A 24,688-nucleotide genomic window follows, 5' to 3' on the forward strand; every position below is an offset into this window, starting at 1 on the left:
ACCCAGAGATTTTTTTTTCTAAAATTTTATAATTACATGAGTTAAATGTCTGAATGTTGACACGTTGATGGGGGGTGAGGACCAGCTACATGTTAAAGTGAGGGTGATCACCTAGAGCACTACACATACTATTTATCCAAATGTACATTTTTAGATTTATTTCTTGAAAAGTAAAATTTGAGCTTCTTTGGATTTATAAGCAAAATTAAAAAAATTTTTTTTTCTCAAAACAGCAAGTTCTAAAAGTGATGAGAATTATGGTGTGGTCTGGGGGCACCTGGGTGGCTCAGTTGGTCTAAGTGTCTGTGTTTGCCTCAGATCATGATCCCAGGGTTCTGGAATCCAGTTCTGCACTGGGCTTCCTGCTCAGCTGGAAGCCTGCTTGTCCCTCCCTCTCTGCCTCTCCTCCTTCTGTACTCTTTCTTTCTCTCTCTGTCTCTCTCTCTCTCTCTCAAATAAATAGAGTTAAAAAAAGATTATGGTGTGCTCTGTGTGACTGGTAGCATTTGTATCACCTAGAAGCAAGCTTTTTTTCAAAAATGCATAATCTTGGGGTACACTTCAGACTGACTGAACCTGAATCTGCATTTTAAGAAATCTCTAGGCGATTCCTGTGCACGCCAAAGTTTGGGAAGTGCTAGTAGCCTGTTCCCTTTCCTGATATCCAATTTTGATTATGTAGTACTGAGAATCTGCAAAGTAAATCCTAGCCCCTCAGTGTTTCCTTCAAAGTAGACATGGTTTATAGCATTCTCAAACAGAGTGGAAAACACATGACTAGATTTTAGAATAGAAAAATAATATCAGCTTTATATGCTTCAGAACTCTGTGAGCATGTCTTTTCATGTTCTTATGACTTTTTGAGTTATACAATAAGTATTTTTTCTGAATGAGGAATAAAATTATATCCACTAAATGAATTCATATGTTCCTGTTGTACTGTGGTCTTCTGTTGATAGTGTCAGAATGTTATTTTAGTTTTCTTAGACTTGTGGAAATCATTCTGCTTGTTCCCTACAGGAATTAGAATAAAATACTAACAATTATGCATCTTTAATTTTCAAAATGCCAAGTAATTACTCACATTTACAAAAAGGAATATTATTTTAGATAATCCTAACGTATTTCCTTAGTAAGGGGCAGTTAAATCTAAAGTGTTATCGTGAATATTTTTATTACAATAATCAGAATGAAAAATGAATTTATAAGCTTGCCTCTCTTCTTTCTTTTCCAGATGCAAGACAAAGGTCTACCCTGATGAACTTCCAAACACAAGTGTAGTCATTGTGTTTCACAATGAAGCTTGGAGTACTCTCCTTAGAACTGTTTACAGTGTTATAAATCGTTCCCCACGTTATCTGCTCTCTGAGGTCGTCTTGGTAGATGATGCCAGTGAAAGAGGTATAAATATTCTTCCCCCTATATATTTTTTTAATCAGAAAACTTCATTATGGTTGAAAAGATAGCTGGGTAATGATCTGTATTTTCCTTAAAATTCTACTAGCCCTGAAATCACCTATCAAATTTCATCAATATACCTAGCCAGTGCCAATTCCAGGAGTCTGCGACTAATTCTTTAAGGTTCTCTCATGATTCCATTTGGTCCATACTAACCTAAGAAATCAGACAAAGTGATGTTCAAAAGTTTTTATTTTTTTCCCAACTTAAACGATCACATGATTGAGCATTAATACGACTTTGTGTACTTCTGTCTTTTGTGTGTGCATGTGCAGGTAAAAGCAAAATAACTTGCAATTAAGAAGTCTCCATTTACTCTTGTGGCCCAATTTCTAAATTAAAGTCCGATATATTAACTTCCTATTAATGTCCTTATCTTTGCCAGTCAACTGATAGAGTTATTGTGAAATATACATTAATTTACTGATAAGATCTCTCTGTATTTATGTCACCTAGTGCAAAAAAAAGATGGGAGTTGGCTTCCATTTCTGTGTGTTGAATTCCTTCTGGGCAGTAGTAGCTCTGCTGTGTCTTCATATAGTCTCAAAACTTTATAAATTCTTATTGCACATTACAGATTTTCTCAAGTTGACATTAGAGAATTATGTGAAAAATTTAGAGGTGCCGGTAAAAATTATTAGAATGGAAGAGCGCTCTGGGTTAATACGTGCCCGCCTTCGAGGAGCAGCTGCTTCAAAAGGGCAGGTCATAACTTTTCTCGATGCACATTGTGAATGCACCTTAGGATGGCTGGAGCCTTTGCTGGCAAGAATAAAAGAAGACAGGTAAGAATTCATGTGTTATGTCTGCCTGGGTTTTGACTGAACCTGTTAGGACAGTTCCAGGTACCCGTCAAAACTTCCTTATAAATTGCTATTTTTAGAAGGTTTATTATCTAGCTTTTAAAAAGCACTCCTCCCCCATTTAATATAGGCTGATTCATGCTGAGTATTAATATTTGTTTAAGAAACAGTTGAGCAATTCAAACAGTAAAAATGTGTTGAATATTCATTTTGTAGGTGATAGAAATGAGTCTGATTTGAAATAGTGTCATGTTTTATAAAATTTCAAAGCACCTCATTGTGTCCCCACAACCACCCTGTGAGGAAGGTAACATGGGTGTTCTCGTCTGTACTAGTACTAGGGAGGAACAAAGAATTAAGTAGCTTGTCCCAGTTATTGGAAGTGTTGGGAACAACAATTTACTTCTTCCCATTCCCAGACCAGTCTTTTCTCTACTAGGTCACTGCACTTATTCAAAATCTGGTTCAAAACCACAGAGAGGATCTTAAAAATGAAGACACATACTCACACATTCCACTGGAATGAAATCGTGGTTACAGAAAAAACAAAAACCAAAAACAGAGCACAACTATCAGAATTTTAACTATTTAAACAATGGTGCCAGTTTGTATACACAAATTGTGAAATCTGAAAAAATTGAATAGTACTTTATAGGAATTAAGAACCCTCACACTTAGCTGAAATTCCATCTGATAATGATGCTACCAAGTACAATTTTTCTTGCAGATATTTGTACACACTGATGATAAATGATTCCTAATTCCTAAGTACTAATGAAGACAACTGTGTTGAATGCCCTGATACAATAACAAAGCATTGCATAACAGCATAACACCTTGTTTGCATAGTCATTTCACCTACCCCAGAAAGGTCTTCCTAGAATTGAAGTTTTTAATTAAGCATCCAAGACAAGGGCTGCTTAGGGTGAGCTAGTCCAACTACATCACGTAAACGGCAGGATTTGGTACTTGCCAGGAAGATAGATGGAGGTTGTCAGTAAAATGAACCATAGCAGTTGAAGAAAGCAGTGGGAACCTTTTAGTCAACTGAGTGTAGTACACAGCTAATAACATTTTTCCACTCCATGTATTGTACAGTATGCACTGGAGGGTAAGGCTGGCAAAGTAAAATGAACTTAGAACATCTTAAATGCTTTTCCTGGCAACTTTTCCTACATTATGCTGCTCTTTTAAACATGTGCTTCATATTCAACTTACTGAATTTTTAATATAATGTTGTTCAATATCATCATGCATAGATCATTTATTTTTTAATCTAACCTTATGTTTATATTGTATTTGCATGTAATGAATTCTGTCTTGTCCTGCTTATACGTTCAAAAGTTGCCGTAAGTAGATAATAAAGTCCTATTCGAGGTTATTAGAACTAATTTTGCCTTCTTACAAATTAAGCCATTAAATTTAATGAAGAAGGAGAGAAAAATACTGATTTTGTAAGGACCAGAATTACCAAGAAACTTTTCCAAGGCTGGATGAATCCTATTGATTTCAGAGAACTAGAGACTTCGGCTAATTGTGTGGAGTAGAAGAGCTAGTTGAAAGTGAGCATTTGTGATCACTGGTGTTACAAAACCAGAATAAATTATGGACAACATTTATTTGCTTTCCACACTTATGGGTGATTCAAAAGCATACTTGTATTTACCCCCTACAAAATATGAAAAATAAGCTCTGCTCTTTGGAATTGGCTACAAGCAATGAAAGCTTGAGTAGACCTGAACATTCACTGTAGAGATGACAGACTGATCCTGTAATAAAACATGTAAGCCAGGAATAGAGGAAGATTGGGGGAAGCACAACACGGATTAAAAGAATACCCAGTCTTCTGGTGGAAGTTTCTTACCCTAAAAAGCCACCATCAACAACACCCAGTCTTTAAGAAGAAATAGATCATGAGATAAAACACCAGAAACTTAAGTTGCTTATCTTTTCCTATTTTAAAATATGTATATTGTTATGGTAAATTCTGAGATCTAGGACAACACACTTAGAAATCATCATGTCCCTAATATTTTCAGAGGAGACATTTACCTACACTGATGATTATGATTTTTCATGGTTGCTCTGTTGATTTTTACTTGTTTGTTTCTATAGTAGGTATTTTCTCCAGGAAAAAAAGATTCAGAACTCTTTAAACTAACCTGCCCCCTTTGAGATTCAAAATACCAGGTCTAATTTGCCATCATCCACTCTCTGCTTCTGCGTGCTGTTTCTTTTCAGTGAGCTCTAGCTAAAATGATACATAAGATCAAAGTAGAGCTACTAATCATGCTGTGGGTGGAGGTTTTATGAAAAATAGACCATGATCATCCTGCTGAGTTAGTACTTAGAATGCATTTGGAAATCAATTTAAAGACCAATTAGTATATTTGGTCAGATTATAAATGATAGAATGAAGTAGAGACTATAAGCAAGATGTAGTAAAAGGAAATGATTCCATTGAGAAAGAGAATAAAATGAAAATAAAGTCGTATTAAAGTCACAAAATGATTGAATTTCAGCTTAACATCTATACTGAGTCTGAAGAAGTCAATGTCGTATTTAAACTAATATTCATATGTAAACTGGTTTTGCTTTTTCTGCAGGAAAACAGTTGTATGCCCCATCATTGATGTGATTAGTGATGATACCTTTGAATATATGGCTGGGTCAGACATGACTTACGGGGGTTTTAACTGGAAACTGAATTTCCGTTGGTATCCTGTTCCCCAAAGAGAAATGGATAGGAGGAAAGGAGATAGAACATTACCTGTCAGGTATGTAGCACCTATCTTCCAAAGGATAGTATGTGTGTTTCTACAATAATTAAGGAGTATTGTAAATCTGTGCTCTCATTTTTAAGTCTTTTAAAAGCATTACTTTTTGTTCATACGCACATTTGCATTATCACTGCTTACATGATAATCTAAGAATCAGTGACAATATTAAATTTAGTTTAAATTAGCACAGACAAATTTAACTATTGGCAGAAGTGCCAGATTTCTTTGGAAACTTTGTATATTCTGATACATAGAATATATTTATTGTGGATTTTCTGACAGTCTTGATGCATCCAGTAAATATGTATCTTACCTAAATGCATATGCTTTATAAATAGAGATTCTCAAAATTGAAATAACCAAAAATGTTTTGTCAGATACTCTAAATTTTCCAACCTCAAAGAACTGTCTTCCCTATGGATACAAAAGAAAGCTCCATTTGGAAAATTCTAATATATTAACAATTATGAAGGATTTATTTTTGTTCTAAATTAGTAAAAATAGCTACTTAATTTGAAGTATTGATTCATAAAATATGTTTGCTATTAATACAAAATAAGAAATATCATGTGTATCTTTAGTTGTCCAGATAAGAATTACTCACTGTATTAACATAAAATGATCACCTCCTTATTTTAACATATTATTGTGTACCTCTTCCCTGCAACCAAAAATTGATTTCCTAACAATATATTTGAGAGGGAGGGTCACTAGTTTTGCTCTTTAAAGATGAAGTTGGCAAATCATGATTTAGTTTCATTATAAAACAATATATATGACCCATTATCTAAACAAGGATGTCTCCTAACCTGCTGAAGAAATGACTTACCCATTGGCAAGACTAATTACCTAATGAATGAATTAAAGCTAACTCTAGGGGTGCCTGGGTGGCTCAGTGGGTTAGGCCTCTGCCTTCAGCTCGGGTCATGATCTCGGGGTCCTGGGATCGAGCCCCACATCGGCGGGGGGCCTGCTTCTCCCTTCTCTCTGCCTACCTCTCTGTCTACTTGTGATCTCTCTCTCTGTCAAATAAATAAATAAAAAAAAAAAAAAAAAAAGCTAACTCTAAAAATTGGCTTATGAAAGAGAACAGCTGTTATCAAACAGTTAAAATTGGGATTGTTAACCCTCTTAAGGAGATAATTACTATATCAAAGATAAAAAATGTGGCTCTGAACAGTTTCATAAAGACATGAAGTTATTATGTCAGTGTTTAAGTCTAACTTAGTGGTCTTTAAATCTTGCTATAATCTTCACATTCACCAAGTCTTAGCGATCATTGCTTTTAACAACTTGAGGAAAGACAGGCACTTTTATTACCATTTTTATTACCATTGTTTATTAGAAATCCTGTTTTCCCAGGTCATGGTTTCATTTAGTGTTAGCTGATTTTTCAGCTTCTGAACCTATGTCAGAATTTTCAGGATACTTGACCAGTACACTCAAATTCATTTGAGAATGAAGTTTGAAAGAATGTCACTTTTTAAAACACATTGGCAAAAGATATGCTTTATTCAACTTTATTTTCTCATAAGAGTGAAAACGTAGATAGATAACTCAGAGTTACCCAACATTCACAGTAAGAAATTGTTGATCTCATACACAAAAATAAAGATCTACATAGAAATTGGCCATTATTTCTCCTCTTTCATTAGTTTAAAAAAAAAGGAAACATCCAGCTTGCTGTGTTTTAACCACAGCTTACATGTTTTTACTATAGTAACATGAAGACCCAATAAAATCGAAGTATATTATATCTGTTTTTCTCAGTAATGTCACAGTATTTCACTTTATAAAGTGCTGAGGGAGCTGGAACAAGAGAAAGAGAGAAACCTCAGTCTTTGCTGAAGTTCCAGATTTTTATGGCAAAAGGTTAATTAATTCACAGCCTGTGTTGTAACAGCCCGCAGGTAATTTTCATCAGCATAGCTGTAATGTGAACTTTCTTTGTACTTGTAATCTATTACTCAAAGACGTGATCATTTTTCTCACATTCGTACAAACAGATAAATCATTCTAGGTGTTGAAGATGATTTTTTTCCCCTACTTGATTAACAGAATTCTGAATAGCTAAAGTGATTAAAATGAGGTTGAAATTTTAGCTTTTTTAGCAGAATGCCTCATTTAAAATGTCAGTTATGACAGAATTTTCTAGTGACTATAATTGGCTAGTTAGTCATCATTTAGAAATACAGTCATGCATCTGCATACATAGATAACCAACTTGAACTTGTGACTTAACCTTAGATATACCCCATTTAAACTAAACTTTATAATGATTTATATGTATTATTCTATTGTCAAGTTCTGGGCTTTGATATTTTCATTTTGATACTAAGTGAAGTTTGTAAAATACTTGGTATTTGTGAAGTTATGAGTTTGGAATAATAGCACACATAACCTTGAACATTTAGTTTTCTTAAATCAGTAAACTCTTCTTGACATTTTAGCAGTCATATTACATGACTTTCAGTAATATCTCAATTATATGTGCAACAATAGAGTAATCAAATTGTTCAACCAGAGGTCATAAACCAGGAGCTTATGTATCAGACATGCCGTGTAGATATGTTTTGTTTTGTTTTGTTTTGTTTTTGGCATACATAGTGTTTTGCATTTTAAAAAATTACCAACATTAAAAAAAATTTTTATTAACATACAGTGTATTGTTTGTTTCAGGGGTACAGGTCTGTGATTCATCAGTCTTAAACAATTCATAACACTCCCCATAGCACATACCCTCCCCAATGTCCATCACCCAGCCACTCCACCCCCCACAGCCCCCTCCCCTCCAGCAGCTCTCAGTTTGTTTCCTGAGACCAAGAGTCTCTTAAGGTTTGTCTCCATCTCTGGTTTCATCTTGTTTCATTTTCCATCCCTTCCCCTATGATCCTCTGTCTTGTTTCTCAAATTCCTCAAATCAGTGAGATTATATGATAATTGTCCCTCTCTGATTGACATATTTCATTTAGCATAATACCCTCTAGTTCCAGCCACACCATTGCAAATGGCAAGATTACCAACATTATAAAAATGAGATGTTCTAAGTAAATGTATGAATTTTTACCTATCCTTGAAAAGTCAGATCTTGCTATAATGGTCTTGTTTTCCTACTTTGGCACCATCAGGTGGGGTTGAGTAAAAGCTACCATTTAGAAATAGCCTAAGGGGTGCCTGGGTGGCTCAGTTGGTTAAGCATCTGCCTTCAGCTCAGGTCATAATTCCAGGGTCCTGGGGTCAAGCCCTGCATCTGGCTCCCTTGCTGGGCAGGAAGGCTGCTTCTCCCTCTGCCTCTGCCTGCTGCTGCCCCTCCTTGTTGTGCTCTCTCTGGTCTGTCAAATGAATAAATTAAAAAAAAAATCTTCAAAAATGGCCTAAAGGTTTACCTTAGTCCCCCAACCCCTTTTCTTGTGTGTTCCTGAGGTTGAGGCTGAGGATCAGTGTCCATTTGCCACCATTCTTCTTCTTCTTTTTTTTTTTTAAAGATTATGTATTTATTTATTTATTTGACAGACAAAGATCACAAGTAGGCAGAGAGACAGGCAGAGAAAGAGGAGGAAGCAGGCTCCCCACTGAGCAGAGAGCCTGATGTGGGGCTCAGTCCCAGGACCCCGGGATCATGACCTGAGCCGAAGGCAGAGGCTTTAACCCACTGAGTCACCCGAGTGCCCCCATTTGCCACCATTCTTGCTTAAAGAAATGTTTCTCGGTAACTGTTCCGGTCAAGCTTGTTGCAACTAATCAACTTCACATGTTGACTTTATTTGCCTCGCTATAATCTTTTAAATTTGTGACCTTGACTTAGAGGCTACTGCCTGGGAAATGATTGAATTGGAAGCTCATGAAACATGTTAGCCCTGCATGAATACACATCTCCATGACCTAATGGAATAGGCAACCAGTAACGTAAGTTATATGGTAATGCAGATAATCCCCTAAATCATTTCATTAAGTTGGGGGTGTATTATGCATTTTGCTAGTGTGTATCTTTTTTTGAGGTGATATGGTTCAGGCTACTGAAGTGAGTTGGATTATGTATGCAAATGTGCATGCCTCCCGACTGTGGAGCCCTGTGCTAGGTTCTGCTCATACAAAAATGAATCTGGCTATCTCTGCTCTGAAGTGGCTCACTGGTGCTGGCCATATGTATGCTGGACGAGGGAGTGGGGAGAGCCTAAGTGGCCAGAGTGCGGATGCACAGGAGTTAGACTACATCAACTGCTAGAGAGGTATGTGCTTCTGGAAGAATCTGGCTTTAATCTTATTGATTGTTTTAGTTTCTTAATTATGCCCTGTAGTAATCTTTGATAAATAATTATAAAGATAATACTTTCTACTTTAATTTTTCATTGATTAAAACAGGTTACTTTATTAAAAAACCTACTAGTTATTTATCAAGTCTATATAGCTTTCTTTACTCTTTCTGTCTGCCTTATGGACTCTTTTACGTTTAGTCATTATTGATATTCTTGACATGACTTTTTTCATTCTTACATGGAATACCATATTCAGTATCTTCCTCAGGTAAAACAAAAGTGTTAGATTTGCTTCTAATATTTGCTCTCATAATAAATCAAACATAGATGTAATGATGAATTTTATTCCTTACACATTTTACTTACTTAGAGATCCCTTTTTATTAACGTTTGTCTGATATTATACATTTATTTTTCTCTCAACTGGAATTAGGAATTTGTAAAGAAGATAAAATTAATTAAGCATTATTAATAACATCTCAGATTATAATTATTGTTCCTTATTGTGAAAAACTCATAAGATGTTCACATATATTAGTTCCCATAACCTTCTAGTGTGATATCATAGAGGAAGCATTGAGGCTGGCTTTGAAGGATCTAGGTTTCATTTCAAGCTCCTTCGATTGGGAAATTACCCATTCTTCTCAACTATGAAAAGGAATATTATTCCCTGTTTTGCTTAACTTGTGAAGTGTTAACATGTTAAATGAGAAATATATTTGAAAGGAGTTACTTTAAATTTACTTCTGAAAATGTAAGTAACAAATATATGCATTCCTAAATAAATGTGACAAGTATCTAAAGGTATAAAGAAGCAGAACACCAATGAGCCACCTCTTTTAGTATTTCATTATATTTCCTTCCAGAGAGTTTCTTTTCAGATAGATAGATTTCTCCATAATTGTTTTTATTTATTTATCTGAGAAAGAGAGCAAAAGACCGAGAGAAAGCAGGAGCAGAGGAAGGGGCAGAGGGAGAAGCAGGCTCCTCAATGAGCACGGAGCCCAATTTGGGGCTTGATCCCAGGACCCCAAGATCACAACCTGAGCCAAAGGCAGATGCTTAACCAACTGAGCCACGCAGGTACCCCAGATTTCTCCACAATTTAAAAATTGATATATTATTGGGTTTTTTCCCAAGCCATTAATTTTTTTAAAAAAATAAAAATTTTAATGGCTGCTAGCATCTCAATTATTTACTTAGCTTTTTAATTTTTTTTAAGATTTATTTATTTATTTTAGAGAAAGTGAGAGTTGAGAGAGAGCCGGGGTGGGGCAGGGAGAGAGAGAGAAGGAGAGAGAATCCTCAAGCCAACTCCCTGCTGAGCGTGGAGGCATGACATGGGGCTCGATCCCAGGACCCTGAAATCATGATCTGAGCCCAAATCAAGAGTCGGTCACTCAGCAGACTGAGCCACTCAGGCACCCCAGCTTTTTTATTTCTTATAAATCCAATTGAGAGGTTTTTTTATGCTTAATTTTGCCAATTTTGTCTTCTGATCTTTTTGCATATAATGTGGTCTTTTTAGAATTATTGCAATTAAGAAATATGAAATTTGCTTTAATATGTTGATACCTTTTGCCAGTTTGAGTCCCCCCCAGAATTATCAGGCTCTAATTTATAGTTCCTCTAGTAAGTATAATTTTAAAAAACACTTATTTTATTCTGTAAAATGTTTTACAAATGAGACACAATATTTTCTATAATTTAATAGCAACTAAGAATATATTGCTGGGGCTCCTAGGCTAAGAGGTGGGACATCGGGTGGTTCAGTCGGTATTAAGCATCTGCCTTTGGCAGATTGGAGGGACAGCAGGGACCCATGATCACAGGGTCCTGGGATTCAGCCCCACACCCAGCTTCCTGCTCAGTGGGGAGTCTGCTTCTCCCTTTCACTCTGCCTGCTGCTCCTCCTGCTTGTACTCTCTCTCTCTATTTCTCTCGAATAAATGAATAAAATCTCTATATATTGCTTAATTTTTATCTGTCAGATGTTCTCTATTAGATTTTTCCCAGGCCAATGAAAATACATTTTACATTGGAGGAGAGAAGCAAAGATAATCTCAAATCCTGTGAAACACTTCTGTACAATAGAAGATACTAAACACAAAGCACAGGGAAGGGTCAAAATTATGGGATGAACAAAGACTTTGAAGGAAAAAGTTTGAAGGAAAAACTTTAGAATATTCCAACTGTTCAACATTCTTCTTTAACTCATGTTAAAATCTAATGTACGTTCATTTTGAAAGAAAAAAATCGCACCTTATGTGGAGTATGTGAATCTATATGTTTTCAAGAAAATAGCACATGTATATTATATTATTTCCTAATAGTTTAGAAGATAATTTATAAGACTTTCCTAGCACTCTGTTGAGATAAGATGAAAACAGGGTATTAACGAAAACATCTGGCCCCATTGTTTATTTTGACTCTTCCTACACATAAAATGAAAGTAAAGGAAAGATAAAAAATTTGCACCAATTATTGTACATCCTCTTGGAAGCTTAGGGTTTTATCAGGTTGTGAGGATTATGAAAAGGTATTAAGGAAAAAGGAAAAAAATAACTTTTGCTTTCCTGGCATATAGGCCTTTAAGCACAAGTTGAAGTATTTCATTCCATACTTGTTGGTAAATGGGATCGTTGGCAGCAAAGCAAGCCATTTGCCCATACTAAGCAGAACTTTTCTTCTTCTTTTTTTTTTTTTTCTTTTTCTTATCCTTTAAAAATAGCTTTGAAACTGTTTGTGTGTTCCATAGACTAAAGGATTGAGCAGGTTTCCTTGGTCAGAGCTTAAAGCCTTGGTGGGCTCTTAAAGTGGCAGTTTCTTCTCTACCAAAGTTGCGTCTTCTTACTCAAGTATATATTCAAATGAGTATCATGGTGTGCAGTATTTCACTAAACCCCATTTCTGTTCTCTTTAAAAACCTTGAAATACATTTAACATTTGATTACTCATCACTCTAATAAAATCATAGTTACACTTTTGCTTCCTTTCTCTCTCTTCTGCTTTCTATATTGGGGATAGTAGACAGAATAAGGAGGGAAGGAGAGAAATTCACAGCATCTAATTTTCCTTTGGTTTCTAAGCCTGCAAAATGGTTAACCAAATTATATTTTATAATTTAAAAAAAATTGAGATTATATGAGTATTTCAGCTGTTTATGCCTCACATTTGTGTAAATAATAAAATATTTATGGCTATAATTTCTCTTTATTATGGCTTATAATATATATGAGAAATGTTATTAACACAGAGCTAAATACTTACAGGCTAGATGTTGTGTTATTTGATCACTGAAAATCACAGCTTGAAGCTGACCTATAGTCTCTCAGATCTTTAGATTTTTTTTTCCACAGAGACCTTACTTATTTGCCAAGTCTTCATAGGAAGACATGGTGCATATATTTGGGGCTTGAAATCAGCAAAAGTGTATTTCTAATTAGCTACTTCAAATTCTTTGGTGCATATGGATACATTGAGAGATGACTAATTGGTAGATAGGGAGAGAGGTATGTAGGGAGAGGGAGAAAGAAAGGAAGGAAAGAAAAAAGAGAAGAGATGGGAAGCAAAGGAAAGAGAGAATAGAGAAAAGAGAAAACAGAGAAAAAAAGAGAAAAGAAAGATTGTTTCCTTAATTGGGCTACTGACTATCTGGGGGCTCTTGAACAAGTCATTTAAACACATTGCAACTAAATTTGGTTGACCAGATCTATACGGATTTTAACGTTCTAAAATACTACAATTCTATTAAAATTAATTAGATTCTGAAAGTAATTTTTAAAAAGCTGATTATAATCCAGCCAAACACAAATGTTGTCTCTTCCTTATTAAAATTAATATTTAAAATACGTAGTTCTTGTTTTGTTCTGGTACTACTCGAATAGTGTTATATCCATTAATACATATATCCTCATTTTATAGATGTTCCTATTAATAGCTAAACACTTGGAATACCGGAAGATAGTTAATAACAGATTAAGCCGGAACACAGAGTTTAAGTGGCTTACCAAAGGTCACACACACTGGGGTTGAGTTTAACCCCAGTCAGTTTAGATACAAGTCTGTGCTCCTAAAAAGTAAACTTACCCTCTCTTGAGTCTCCTGTGATCTCTGCTTTTTACACTTTGGTGTTGATCCTAGTGTGATATAATTGACTTACCATCTTATTGGTGAAAATGTAGACATCACAGTTTAGTGTTAATGAATAATCAGATGTGTTCTGTCATAATTTCTTTAACTTTGCCGACTTCTGGTGAAATACTTCAGTGATTTTCCATGTCAAATGCTTATTTTTTGGAATCCTTTCCTATAGTCTACATTTCAATTCTAAAATAATACCAAGCTCAATCCCCAAAACTTCTAGATGATAAAATGCTGGAATGACCTAAGGCATCTTTGTTACTTACCAGTTTAGTAGATGTGAAAAAAGAATTCTTTTTGTAATTTCGGAAATAAAGTTGCAGGTGATTTTAACTTACAAATAGTTTGCTTTGTGGGCATGGGGATACATGCTTATTTGTTTATTTTACTTATTTAACAAGTATCTATTAATAGTCTAATAATATTAAACAAATATATTAGCTATATATATAAAGGTGGCAAAATACATGTAGAAATAAATGTAATACTCAAAAAAAAGTAACAAAGTGCCTTGAGAGAGAAAGAGACTGAGGGCTATTGAAAGAGGCAGAAGGGGAGGATTATATCCAGATTGGAGGGATAGTAGCTGTACTGAGCGCAGGCTGCATGGAATAATAGTCTTTGGCCTAAGAATAGAGCAGGTTTGAACATACACCAGAAGTTTCCAAAGGGAAATCCAAGTGACAAGTGGATGTGGACATGTGCACTGGAGTGGGAAAGTTCCTATTAACAGCTAAACACTTTGAATATAGGAAAATAGTTAAAAAGGAATGGAGATGCTCTTCGGGTGGCACCACATCACTGATGCCACAATAAGGAGCTGGGATTTCTATTTTTTAAGAGAGAGTGAGTGCGTGAATTGGGGAGTGGGGAAGGGTGGGACCGTGGGAGACGGATAGAGACTCTCAGATCCAAAATGAGCATTGAACCCAACACAAGGCTTGATCTCACAATCCCGAGGTCATGACCAGAGCCGAAATCAGTAGTCAGAAGCTTAACCAATGGAGCCATCCAGGCACCCCTGGAATTTATTTCATAAAATAGATACTTAAGCATCTCGTAAACAGTTTCTGAAGAGTTTTGATTTAGAAAGATTTATCTGGCTATGGTTTGTAGAGTGAATTTTGGAAGCAGGAGACTCCAGAAGCAAGAGGATTACCTTAACAGAGTTAGAAGTAAGAGGACTAAAATTGGATAGCAACCGTGATAACAGAGAGCAAAGAGTCAGAAATACTTTGGAAAACAAAACAAAACAAAACAAAAAAACAGGAAGTATTTGGGAAATGATTGAATGGGGCACAGAAAAGAAAGTTGCTAAAAGGGGTTTTATCCTTTCGTATTGAGATTCTGGAAGGAACTAGAGGACACTGAAGGAGAAGCATACATGGAAGGATAGCACAGGTTCAGTGCTATTTTGTATTCCCTGAGCAGACTCAACAGGATTTTCTTTTTTAAGAAAACATCTAGAAAGTAATTAGAAAAACATAAACAATGCATAAAGAGGCAATGAAGAAAGAAAACACGGGTTTGGACTCTGCCTCACAGAGAGGACAATTAAAGTCATACAATGAAAGAGCTTATATAGGTAAGGAGTATAGGAAGGGGAAAGTTCCACTGAGAGGTCCTTCGGAAGACTAAATATTGGGACAAAAGAAGATAATTATTAAGTACTCCCATCTACAAAACAGTATTCTAATTGTATATAATACTCATGTCACAAACATGGAATTAGGAACTTGAGGCAGCCAGCAAGGAAAAGGAAAAGGAAGGGATAGCAATAAGAATCATAAAGTGAATAAGGAAAACCTCTCTGGAAAAAATGCAATTGGAGCCAGGGGTGAAATGTGTTTTAAGCAGGGAGGCTGAATGGTGTTCAAATGCTTCCAAAAGAAAACATTTGAAGGAAAGCCTATTGAAGTTCAGAATCAGCGGGGCCTTTTCAGAAAGAAGTTATTGCAGAGGTGGGAGCAAGATCCAGATTCCAGTTAGAAGGTCAAGAGGAGTTGAGGGAGTATGTAGAGAGCATCCTTTCAATGAGCTTACCAGTGAAGGGAATAGAAAATATATATCCCTCGTTTGAGTGAGTAGTAGGGTGGAGTGAAGAACTATTCTGGCTTAGAATAGAACTTGATTGAGCAGTACCATAAACTCTAGGGGACAATCTAGAAACCAAAGGCGTAAAACATAAATGTAATAGTCAATGAGCAAGTGGCTGAAAGAATAGTCAGAAAAGAGCTGGCTGAGGGCAGAAGAGTGGATGTTAGCTCACAATGAAGAAGGAGATACTCTTTGCTCCGAGGCAGGAGTAAGGAAGAGGCCATGAGAAGACACAGACACATACTGAGACTGGAGGAGTTTAGAGTTCATGACCGAGGGAATTTTGATTTTATGCATTGCCTTAATCTTCAGTTTTTTGAGACGAGTCCAGAACTTTTAGGTAAGAGTCAGTTAAAAAAATGAGACAGGTGAGCAAATTAATGCAGATAAAAGGATTGTTAGCTGTTCATAGGCTAAGCCAAGAGAATGTGGACTTGACGTACTACCAGTTGACCTCATCTTAATACTTTTTCAGTGATTCTCTGGCTCTGAGGAGCAGAAGTAGATAACGCAAGGGTAGGTTTACCCAGACACTGAAATTTACAAAAGGAGAATTGGGTCAGATAAGGGAAGGCCGGAGAACTTAGGATGCTAAGCTGTTTTTTTCACTGACCTGGCAGAACCTTGGAGAGCAAGTGAGAAGACAGAAAGGAGCAATTCCTGAAGGGGGTTATTATGTGAGAATGAGTAGTTAAGAAATCCTAAACACAAACGTAGAATAAAAAAAGTTACTGTTGCAGGATTGAAATAGGAGCAGTTAAAAAATAGAAAGTTGTGTTCCGAGAGGCAGATTTCAGAATTCAACATCTTGGATCTGAAGTAGATTGAAATGATTTTGAAATGAAATGAGGGTGTGTATGAGAAGTCAAAATAAGTGAAGGACACTCAAGACCAATGAATGATTATCAACAACAGCGATGGCAGATTCAAAGATACACCACCTAACCTTATTAACTATTTGTTATGTGCTGGGAATTGTGCTAAGTGCTTTACTTCTACTAACTCAGCTCATCTTCACCTACTGACTGTGTGGTAGGCAGTAGTCACAGCTGTTGGGTTGATTATTTCCCCCCTCCCCAGCCAATGGGTTAAATTGATTAATAGGGTTAGTCCTTATATAGGTTTTTAATTTTCTAGGCATCCTGAATGGTTAAGGTCCACACAGGCATATGCAAATAATTCATTAGGGACAGTACAGAAGAGTTAACTTAGAATAGAACATGTTGCATAACACCTGGGTATGGCTGTAGATATTATATAAGGCACAGTCTCTGGACTGTTTGAGAGAGCTGACATTGCAAATCAAAAAAAAAAAAAAAAAAAAAAAAATCTCCCTAGAAGCATCTGTCTTCAGAAAATACAGGACTTTTTTTTTTGAGGAATTGTGACTTTATGTTCTTATTTTTGTTACTTTTTAAGCATGAGTGAAACTTTTGAGTCATTCTTATGGTTAAATATATAAATTATTTTTGTCATTTATTATACATTTCTCATATATTTGTAGGAATTATGACCAACATTAAAATGAAATTCAATGCATGTATTTAAGCTAAATGTATCAGTACTTGATTAGTAAATAGAGAAGTGGGTAGGCACTCTGAAATGATCATTAAAAATGCATCACTTAACATTCTTAAGCACTTGGTTGCATTATGATAAGATAATTGCAGCAATTTTTGTTCCTAGTTTCATTAAATGGACTACCCAGCACTGTTACACCTTGTATAGTTATTACCGCAGAATTCCAAAACCCCAATCAGGTGAGGGTCATGGCTACTCCATAATTACCATCTGTTTGGCTGTGTTAGTGTTTCTCATTATAACTCAGAAGGTCAATGATACTGTTCATGATAGCAAGGCAGCAAGACCAGAAGTAATAAAATAGTTCTGAGACTAAGAAGGCTCTGCTACTCCAGCTGATGGACAGTTAATTGCTTGAGTATAAAACAGTGAGAGCACTGGAAGAAATAGAGAACTTTGCAATATGGTCGATATCCAAGTACAATATTATTTGGTGGTTTTTCAATAAACTACATTGTTCAGTTAGAGGACACGAGTGTATCCTGTGGCAGAAGAGGATATAATCTTGAGAAAAGCAACGTTTGTTGTTGTTTTTTTCACAGTCTCAGACTACTTGGATGAGCATTCCAAATCCCTTAGACCCGCATTTCTCCTCTTCAGCAGCACATTAGAATCACTAGGGGACTTTACACATCAGGGAAGATGGCGCCCCACCCCAGGCCAATTAAATCTGAATCTGTGGAGAGCAATACCCAAGCATGGAAATGTGTTTTTTAAAGGTGTTTCGGGGGCCTCTGATGTGCTAGGAAGGTTTAAAACCTCTCTTCTAACAATTAACATTAAAAAATAATAATTGTCGGTATAGATAGATCCATCTGTGAAAAATTAGAATTTTCTATTTTAGTTTCAATTTATATGGCTTATATAGGAAGACTTGCATAGTTCATACATTAACCATTGACTTTGATTAATCTCTTAAAATTAAGTAATCCTTTATAAACTTAACATCTGACTTCTTAGTTCCCATAGAGAAATTTCAAATGTGAGAGTCGAAAGGCATTTATTCCTAGGAAAAAGTTTTAGATGCTGTGCAAAATGTTCTTTTTAATCAAATGGGATTTATGTTGATCCATAGGGTTGTGTGATTAACTCTATCATTTTACTTCAGTAAAGAGAGAAATAAGTGAATAGATGTAAAGCTCTTACCTTTAAAAAAATATTTCTGTAGCTATTGTTAAATACTTATTGCCTATAAATATTTTATAGTGTTTAATATTTTTATGTTTAAATAGATTATAGATCATTTCATAGAGAAACCATTTCCACAGGTTTCTAGAATTCACATTAAAATTATGTATAATTAGGTGACAAAAGATCACAACTGGTAAGGCTAAGAGCACTAACTTCTCTTCACTATGCCTTTCGGAGGGAATATAGATGCCTCTCTCTTAAGTGGCCAGTGTTCCTTCCATATTATCTATTTATCACCTGTAAGAAGAATAGAGACTAATCTAAATTTAGTTTTATAGAAAATGTGAAATAAAATGCTACTTATCAATTTTAAAACCTCTGGCTCCTTGGCTTTATGTTTCCAGTTTGAGATTTTTGAGTACTATTTTTTTAAATTTAAAATGTCTCAAAACTATTTGCTATAGTCTCATTAAACTCCACACATTGTTTTCAAAAAATATTCTTTTCTTTTTGTTTTTTTTCAACTAGGACCCCTACTATGGCTGGTGGCCTATTTTCTATTGACAGAAACTACTTTGAAGAGATAGGAACTTACGATGCAGGAATGGATATCTGGGGTGGAGAGAATCTTGAAATGTCTTTTAGGGTAATTCCATTTTACTTTATTTTTTTAATTCTGAACATACTATGCTGTAGCATGCACATATAGACCCAGTAATTTACTGTCAAATCTTTTTTTTTGTGAAGAGATGCAAATTACTGATCAGTTGGTCATTTTGATACTTATATAGAAGCTTTGCTAGAGTCTTTTTGCATGCAATATTTACTATTAAATGGGAAATTATAGCTCTTTTTAAAGTTTTCAAAAATAATTCTTTTATTCATAGTGCAAAGACATTAGGGCTTTCAGTTTTTGAAATAAAGAAGGGCTTTATTTTTTTAAATGAAGCATTACCCTTTAAAGTCACATTGTGTTTTCGAACTGAAACTTGGAAGTATTTATGTTACCTGAATTTGCAGGTGCTACCTGAGGTTATTTTCAAATACCTTTAAGAATAACCTGTGGTCAAAGGAACTCTGGATAATTCTGCAAGTAGCATGATTGATTTCACAATTATAGATATTAGTGTTTGATGAATCAGTTTGAATAATGCAAATTCACTTATTAAAAGACCTTCCAAGCAAATGAATAGTTGAGGATTAACTTCATGCATATGATATTGGAAAGCATATGAATAATTTTTATATTTTATTATATTTAGAAATCTAAAAAGAAGACACAAAAATGTGCCTTCATGCCAACAGATGATAAGTGCTAGAATACTGTTTTTTCTTCAAACCACATATATTATTATTTTTAAATGAATTAAATTAATGATACTGTTGTTTTCTTTCTTCGTAGAATTTAACATGAAATATTCAAAACACTGTATTGATTTTGCCAAAATCATGTAATAAAATTATTAGAGTTTAGATATAATTATCTGTGAAGTGCAAGAGTTATAACTTTTAAGTTTCTCATTTAGAAAGTAAAGTTTGTTTTTCACTAACAAAATATAATTATATGATGTGTAAGAAAAGTAAAAATTTGAGAATAAGAATTACTTTGAATTTATATAATATGGAATTTAGTGGATCTCAGTAATCTGAATTATTTTAGAACCACTAGAATGGCCTTCTTATACAATTTTTTGCCTATAAACCTTCCTTATAGCCAAATGTCTGAGAACATCATTAGCTAATGGAGTTTTGTTCTTTCCATATTTGCTTATGTACTTACAGTCAGATTAGAACTTGCCCCATGAGATTTAGCACTATACTCAGGAATGTCTTCTTGACATCAGGCACATGATATATCTTTGCACAACCTTTAGGGACATTTGGGGACCCAACTTTTTCACTTGGTGTAGTTCTCAAAGTGAAGAAAATAAGAGATAACGGTTAAAAAAAGAACAGAGGTGTGGAAGAAGGAAGGAAACAAGGAAGGGAGGAAGGCAGTATATTCAAAAGCTGAATAAAAAATTTTCTCTTTCCTTGAGATGTAGCAATGAGAGTATTTACCCATTCATTAGCCAATGTTCCTTAGATGTTGTGCTGGGATTATATAAGGAAAAAAATCAATATAGCAATATTGCTATTTTATGTGATCCTATTACCTACCTTTTTTCCCCTTAACTATTTAAGCTTGATTCTCTGCCAGTGGACTCCCCTTACTTTCATCCCATAGCTTCCATATCAGATGGATGTTCTCTATCCAACTAACTGAAAGCTATGTTAGGGAGCAGCTTAGTGGACTAATATGAAAAACCAGGAGAACGTGATCAGAAAAGGCAATAGATACATAAATGCACCAAAAAGGAGGATTGGGGAATATGGTAGGTGAAACAGATACCAAGGGGACAGACAGAGTGAATGCAACTGGTGGCCATAAGAATGATCAGATCCCTGGAAAATGACACGGGAGGTTAGTTTTGATTGGTTGTTTGAAATTACGAAGAAATAAAGCACAGTAACACCCCCTTATATGTGGTTTTGCTTTCCGCGGTTTCAGTTACCTGCGGTTACCTGCGGTCAACTATAATCCAGAAGCAGATGATCTTCCTTCTGACGTATTGTCAGAAGGTCAACAGTAGTAGCCTAATGCTATGTCACAATGCCTACATCATTTACCTCATTTCATCTCTTCATGTAGATATTTTATTGTCTCGTATCATCACAAGAAGAGGGGTGAGTAAAGTACAATAAGATATTTTCAGAGAGAGAACATAGTCACATAAATTTTATTACAGTATATTCTTATAATTGTTCATTTTATGATTAGTGATTATTGCTAATTGTTCACCAGGCCTAGTTTATAAATTAAACTTTATTGTAGGTATGTATATATAGAAAAAAGCATAGTATATATAGGGTTTGGTACCATCCTTGGTTTCAGGCATCCACTGGGGGTCTTGGAAAATATCACCCATGAATAAGGGGAGACTACGGTAAAAAATGACTGGTTTGAATATTTTTAAATGAACCACTGGCTTTAGTTTCCATACACTTCCAATAGAAACAAAGTATTTATTTTGCTTTCTGTTAGACTCTTCTCTTTCTATGACTTGAATGTAAATGTGTTCTTGATAGTTAATACTCTAGCTGAGGACGATACTAAGAGAAAATGCTAGGACAGTATATTACAAAAAAATGAGACTCTCCCTTCAGAATAATTTCATGAAAAGATATGTGACCTAATGGAATGATAATATGTTGGGGATTTAAAATCAGAAAACCTGAGGCTAATATCCGGGTCAATCATTATGCAACAGACATATGTTGAGCATGTAGTATGTGCTATACACTTTTCAGATGCTGAGGCTTCAAAAATGAATAAGGCATGATGCTTTAACTCTCAAAGAACCACATTTCCTTGAGAGAGATACATAGGTATTATTGACAGTAAAATGCAATGATTTATTTTTTAAAAATCTGTATGAGATTTTCTTGACTTTGTCATATTAGTATAGGGAAATCACTCAACCTCCATTGTGAAAAGGTGAATAAAATAATAGTGAAGTTAATATTTTACAAAATATTACAAAATATTATACATAATATTTTATGTATATAATATTATAAATAATATTTTTGTGTATATAATATTATAAATAATATTTTACAAAATACAGCTCTAGTCTGTGTAGGTGGGATAAGTAAAAACCGTAGAAATATTAAGAGCTTATAAAATATTAGCATTTTGTCTGGCCCTAAGGAGTTCAAGACAATCCAAAAGAATGTATTTATGTAGATTTATTTATAAAAGTAGCACTTGGCTTTTGATGCGCTGAGTATTATAAGTACTGAGAGGTGTTGAAAATGAGATGAAAACTAGAGACCCCTTAAGAAAGATACATTTTACCTCTTACACACAATAGATTTGAATATGGTTTCAAAGGGTTGAAGAATCCCTTGACTTCTCAGGATGAATATCTTTAGCATAAAATAATAGTGACTTGTAATACTTATAAAGCTTATAAGCGGAATAGCTGAGAATTGAACTCCAGCATTCTGAGACCAGTGGCTATGTTACTATTATATCACTACTTCCCCATTAAGATTTATATCTTCATAACATGACAGTCTTAACAGCTGATAGTATTATCAAGAGAGAAGGGAGGAGCTAACAAGCAAATGTAATCTTCCTCCACAGTTCTGAGATGGTTGTCTCATCTCGTGATTTTATCTTCCTCTTACAGGCTTTAGCCTCTTAGAATATATGATACACAACCAAAAGGTGTGTGAATGTGTACAGGTACATCCTAATGCTTCTGGAAACTTGGTCTCATATATTGCTCTCCACTTCATTATATAACAATCAAAATAAAGTAAATCTTAAGAATACTGTTTAAGCATAAATGTTAATTTATTTAGCCGATGTTTATTGAGTTCTTATTCATTAGTTATACGGGATACAGTTGTGAACAAAACAGACAAAACTTTGTGTCCTTATGGCACTTATATGTTAGTGGAGATAAATAGTAAACAAAATAAATAAATATATTAAAATTTTAGTGGTAAGTGTTAAAGAGAAAAAATAAGGGAAGAGGAATATGAAATGGTAGATGTTAGAGATGGGTAGGGGTTGAAATTTTAGATAGGAAGAACTCAGAAATGAATATCCATGTAACTGATGACAAAATGAACCCAGTATGGTATGAATTTACCCTATCAAAAGAGTCATCTATCTTTAAGTGATATTCCTGATGCCACCATAAGCACTACCCAGTAAGCATTATCCACAAAAATCGTTGCTTTTCATGAGCAATAACACAGGAGCAATATTCCCAAGAGTGGACAATGTCTTATCCGTTTTAAAATGAAAAAATCTGCCATTGTTGTACCAATTGAGGTCATGGAAAAAGAGAGTAAGAAGATATTCAGAGGATCATCTCACTTCTGTGAGAAGTAGTCTAGTGGCTCTAAGAATGTGGACCAGGCAACCTGGGTTCAAGATGGCTGGAGCACTTCCCAGCTGTATAAATTTGGATAAGGTAGTATGTCTTCTAAGCTCTGGTTTGTTTATATCTGGAACAAGGAAAATTCTAACACTTTTCTGATATGTTTGTGGGGAAGATTAAATGAGGTTGTATAGATAGAGCTAAGCACCCTACTTACCACACATGAAGTGTGTCATAAATGGTGGGTGTTATTCCTGTAGTGATTGTAAGCTGTGCAACTTCAAGCAAGTCATGACACTCCTGAGCATCACTTAGTAACAACCGTGACCTTAATAATCCGACCTTGACTAGAGATAATCAAATGAGAGAATATACATGAAAATCCCTTTAAAACAAGAATATGCAATAGTTACACAAAGTGCTTCTGCTCTAAGTGTTAGTCAAGGTGTGGTTCTAAAACTCCTACCCAGAAAAGAGATTAAAATTTTAGAAAAGAAAAAACTTTCTTTTTAGGTTGCTGCAACATCCTTTAAGATAACTACAGACATCCTTTAAACATTTACCCATACTCATATTATTTAAATAAAACACTGGAGTTAAAAAGTGTCATCTAGACTTGATGTAACAGGTACAGGGTTCACACACACAGACACACAAACACACCCAGATCAATCAAAAATGGAAAAAAAATATATGAAATAATTGTTTCAAGGCATTGGATAGCAGGTCATGCAGGACAATGGTCTGAGAGAGGGGAAAGAAAAAAGGAGAGCCCTTAAGTTTGCCTCAGCTTATGGCCTTGAGAAAGTATCTAGATGTCAGCTGCAGAAGGGGGATCTCAGCAGATCCCAGCTGACTCCTGAGTTGAAAAGACGAAGCCAAATGTCTGGGAAGACCTAGGCAGCTATAATTTGGTGGACAGAATATGGAAAGGAGAAAGTTGCACAGATAGAACTCAGGAAATACTGAGTGCTGATCAGTGCATATGTGTGAGAAAACAACGAAGATTAAGGGAAAAACCATCAGCAAGATTAGAGGTCTCATTACACAGTGCTCACAAAGGACCAGCAAGAGTGCCTGTGTACTCTGCAGCCAGGGTGATTCATGGAGCATGGGGAAAGATCAATATTGGGAAACTACATAATACACTTCTAAATAGCCCATGGATCAAAGAAGCAGTCAAAAGTGAAATTAATCATATTTTTTAGGTGAATGAAAATGAAAACACAGCATATTAAAGTTTGTGGTACGACTAAAGCAATATTTAGGGGAAATTTATAGCAATAAACATGTGTATTAGAAAGAAGAAAATGAGATCTAAAATTATTGACTTCAGCTTCCACCTTCAGAAAATAGAGAAAAGGAGAGTAACCCCAAAATATACAAGAAAAAGGAAAAAAATAAAGATTTGAAGAGGAGATTATGAAATATAAAAGAGGAAATTTTAGATGAAAGGAGTGATATCAAAAGCTGTTTCCTTGAGAAGATCAATAAAACTG

The 24,688-nt window shown here is 35.0% G+C and overlaps 1 protein-coding gene across 2 annotated transcripts in view; it reads left to right on the forward strand.

The window, feature by feature from the left end:
- Positions 1-24,688, forward strand: part of GALNT13 (polypeptide N-acetylgalactosaminyltransferase 13) — a 539,666-nt gene that overhangs the window by 343,499 nt on the left and 171,479 nt on the right. For both annotated transcript variants that reach the window (XM_032857833.1, XM_032857834.1), the window contains 4 exons: positions 1,235-1,401; positions 2,036-2,243; positions 4,868-5,038; positions 18,778-18,895. In XM_032857833.1, coding sequence (XP_032713724.1) covers positions 1,235-1,401; positions 2,036-2,243; positions 4,868-5,038; positions 18,778-18,895 — 664 coding nt within the window. The remainder of the gene's footprint in view (positions 1-1,234; positions 1,402-2,035; positions 2,244-4,867; positions 5,039-18,777; positions 18,896-24,688) is intronic.

This window comes from Lontra canadensis, unplaced genomic scaffold, assembly GCF_010015895.1.
Source record: "Lontra canadensis isolate GAN:19392208 unplaced genomic scaffold, GSC_riverotter_1.0 scaffold13, whole genome shotgun sequence".
In the NCBI taxonomy this organism is placed as follows: domain Eukaryota; kingdom Metazoa; phylum Chordata; class Mammalia; order Carnivora; family Mustelidae; genus Lontra; species Lontra canadensis.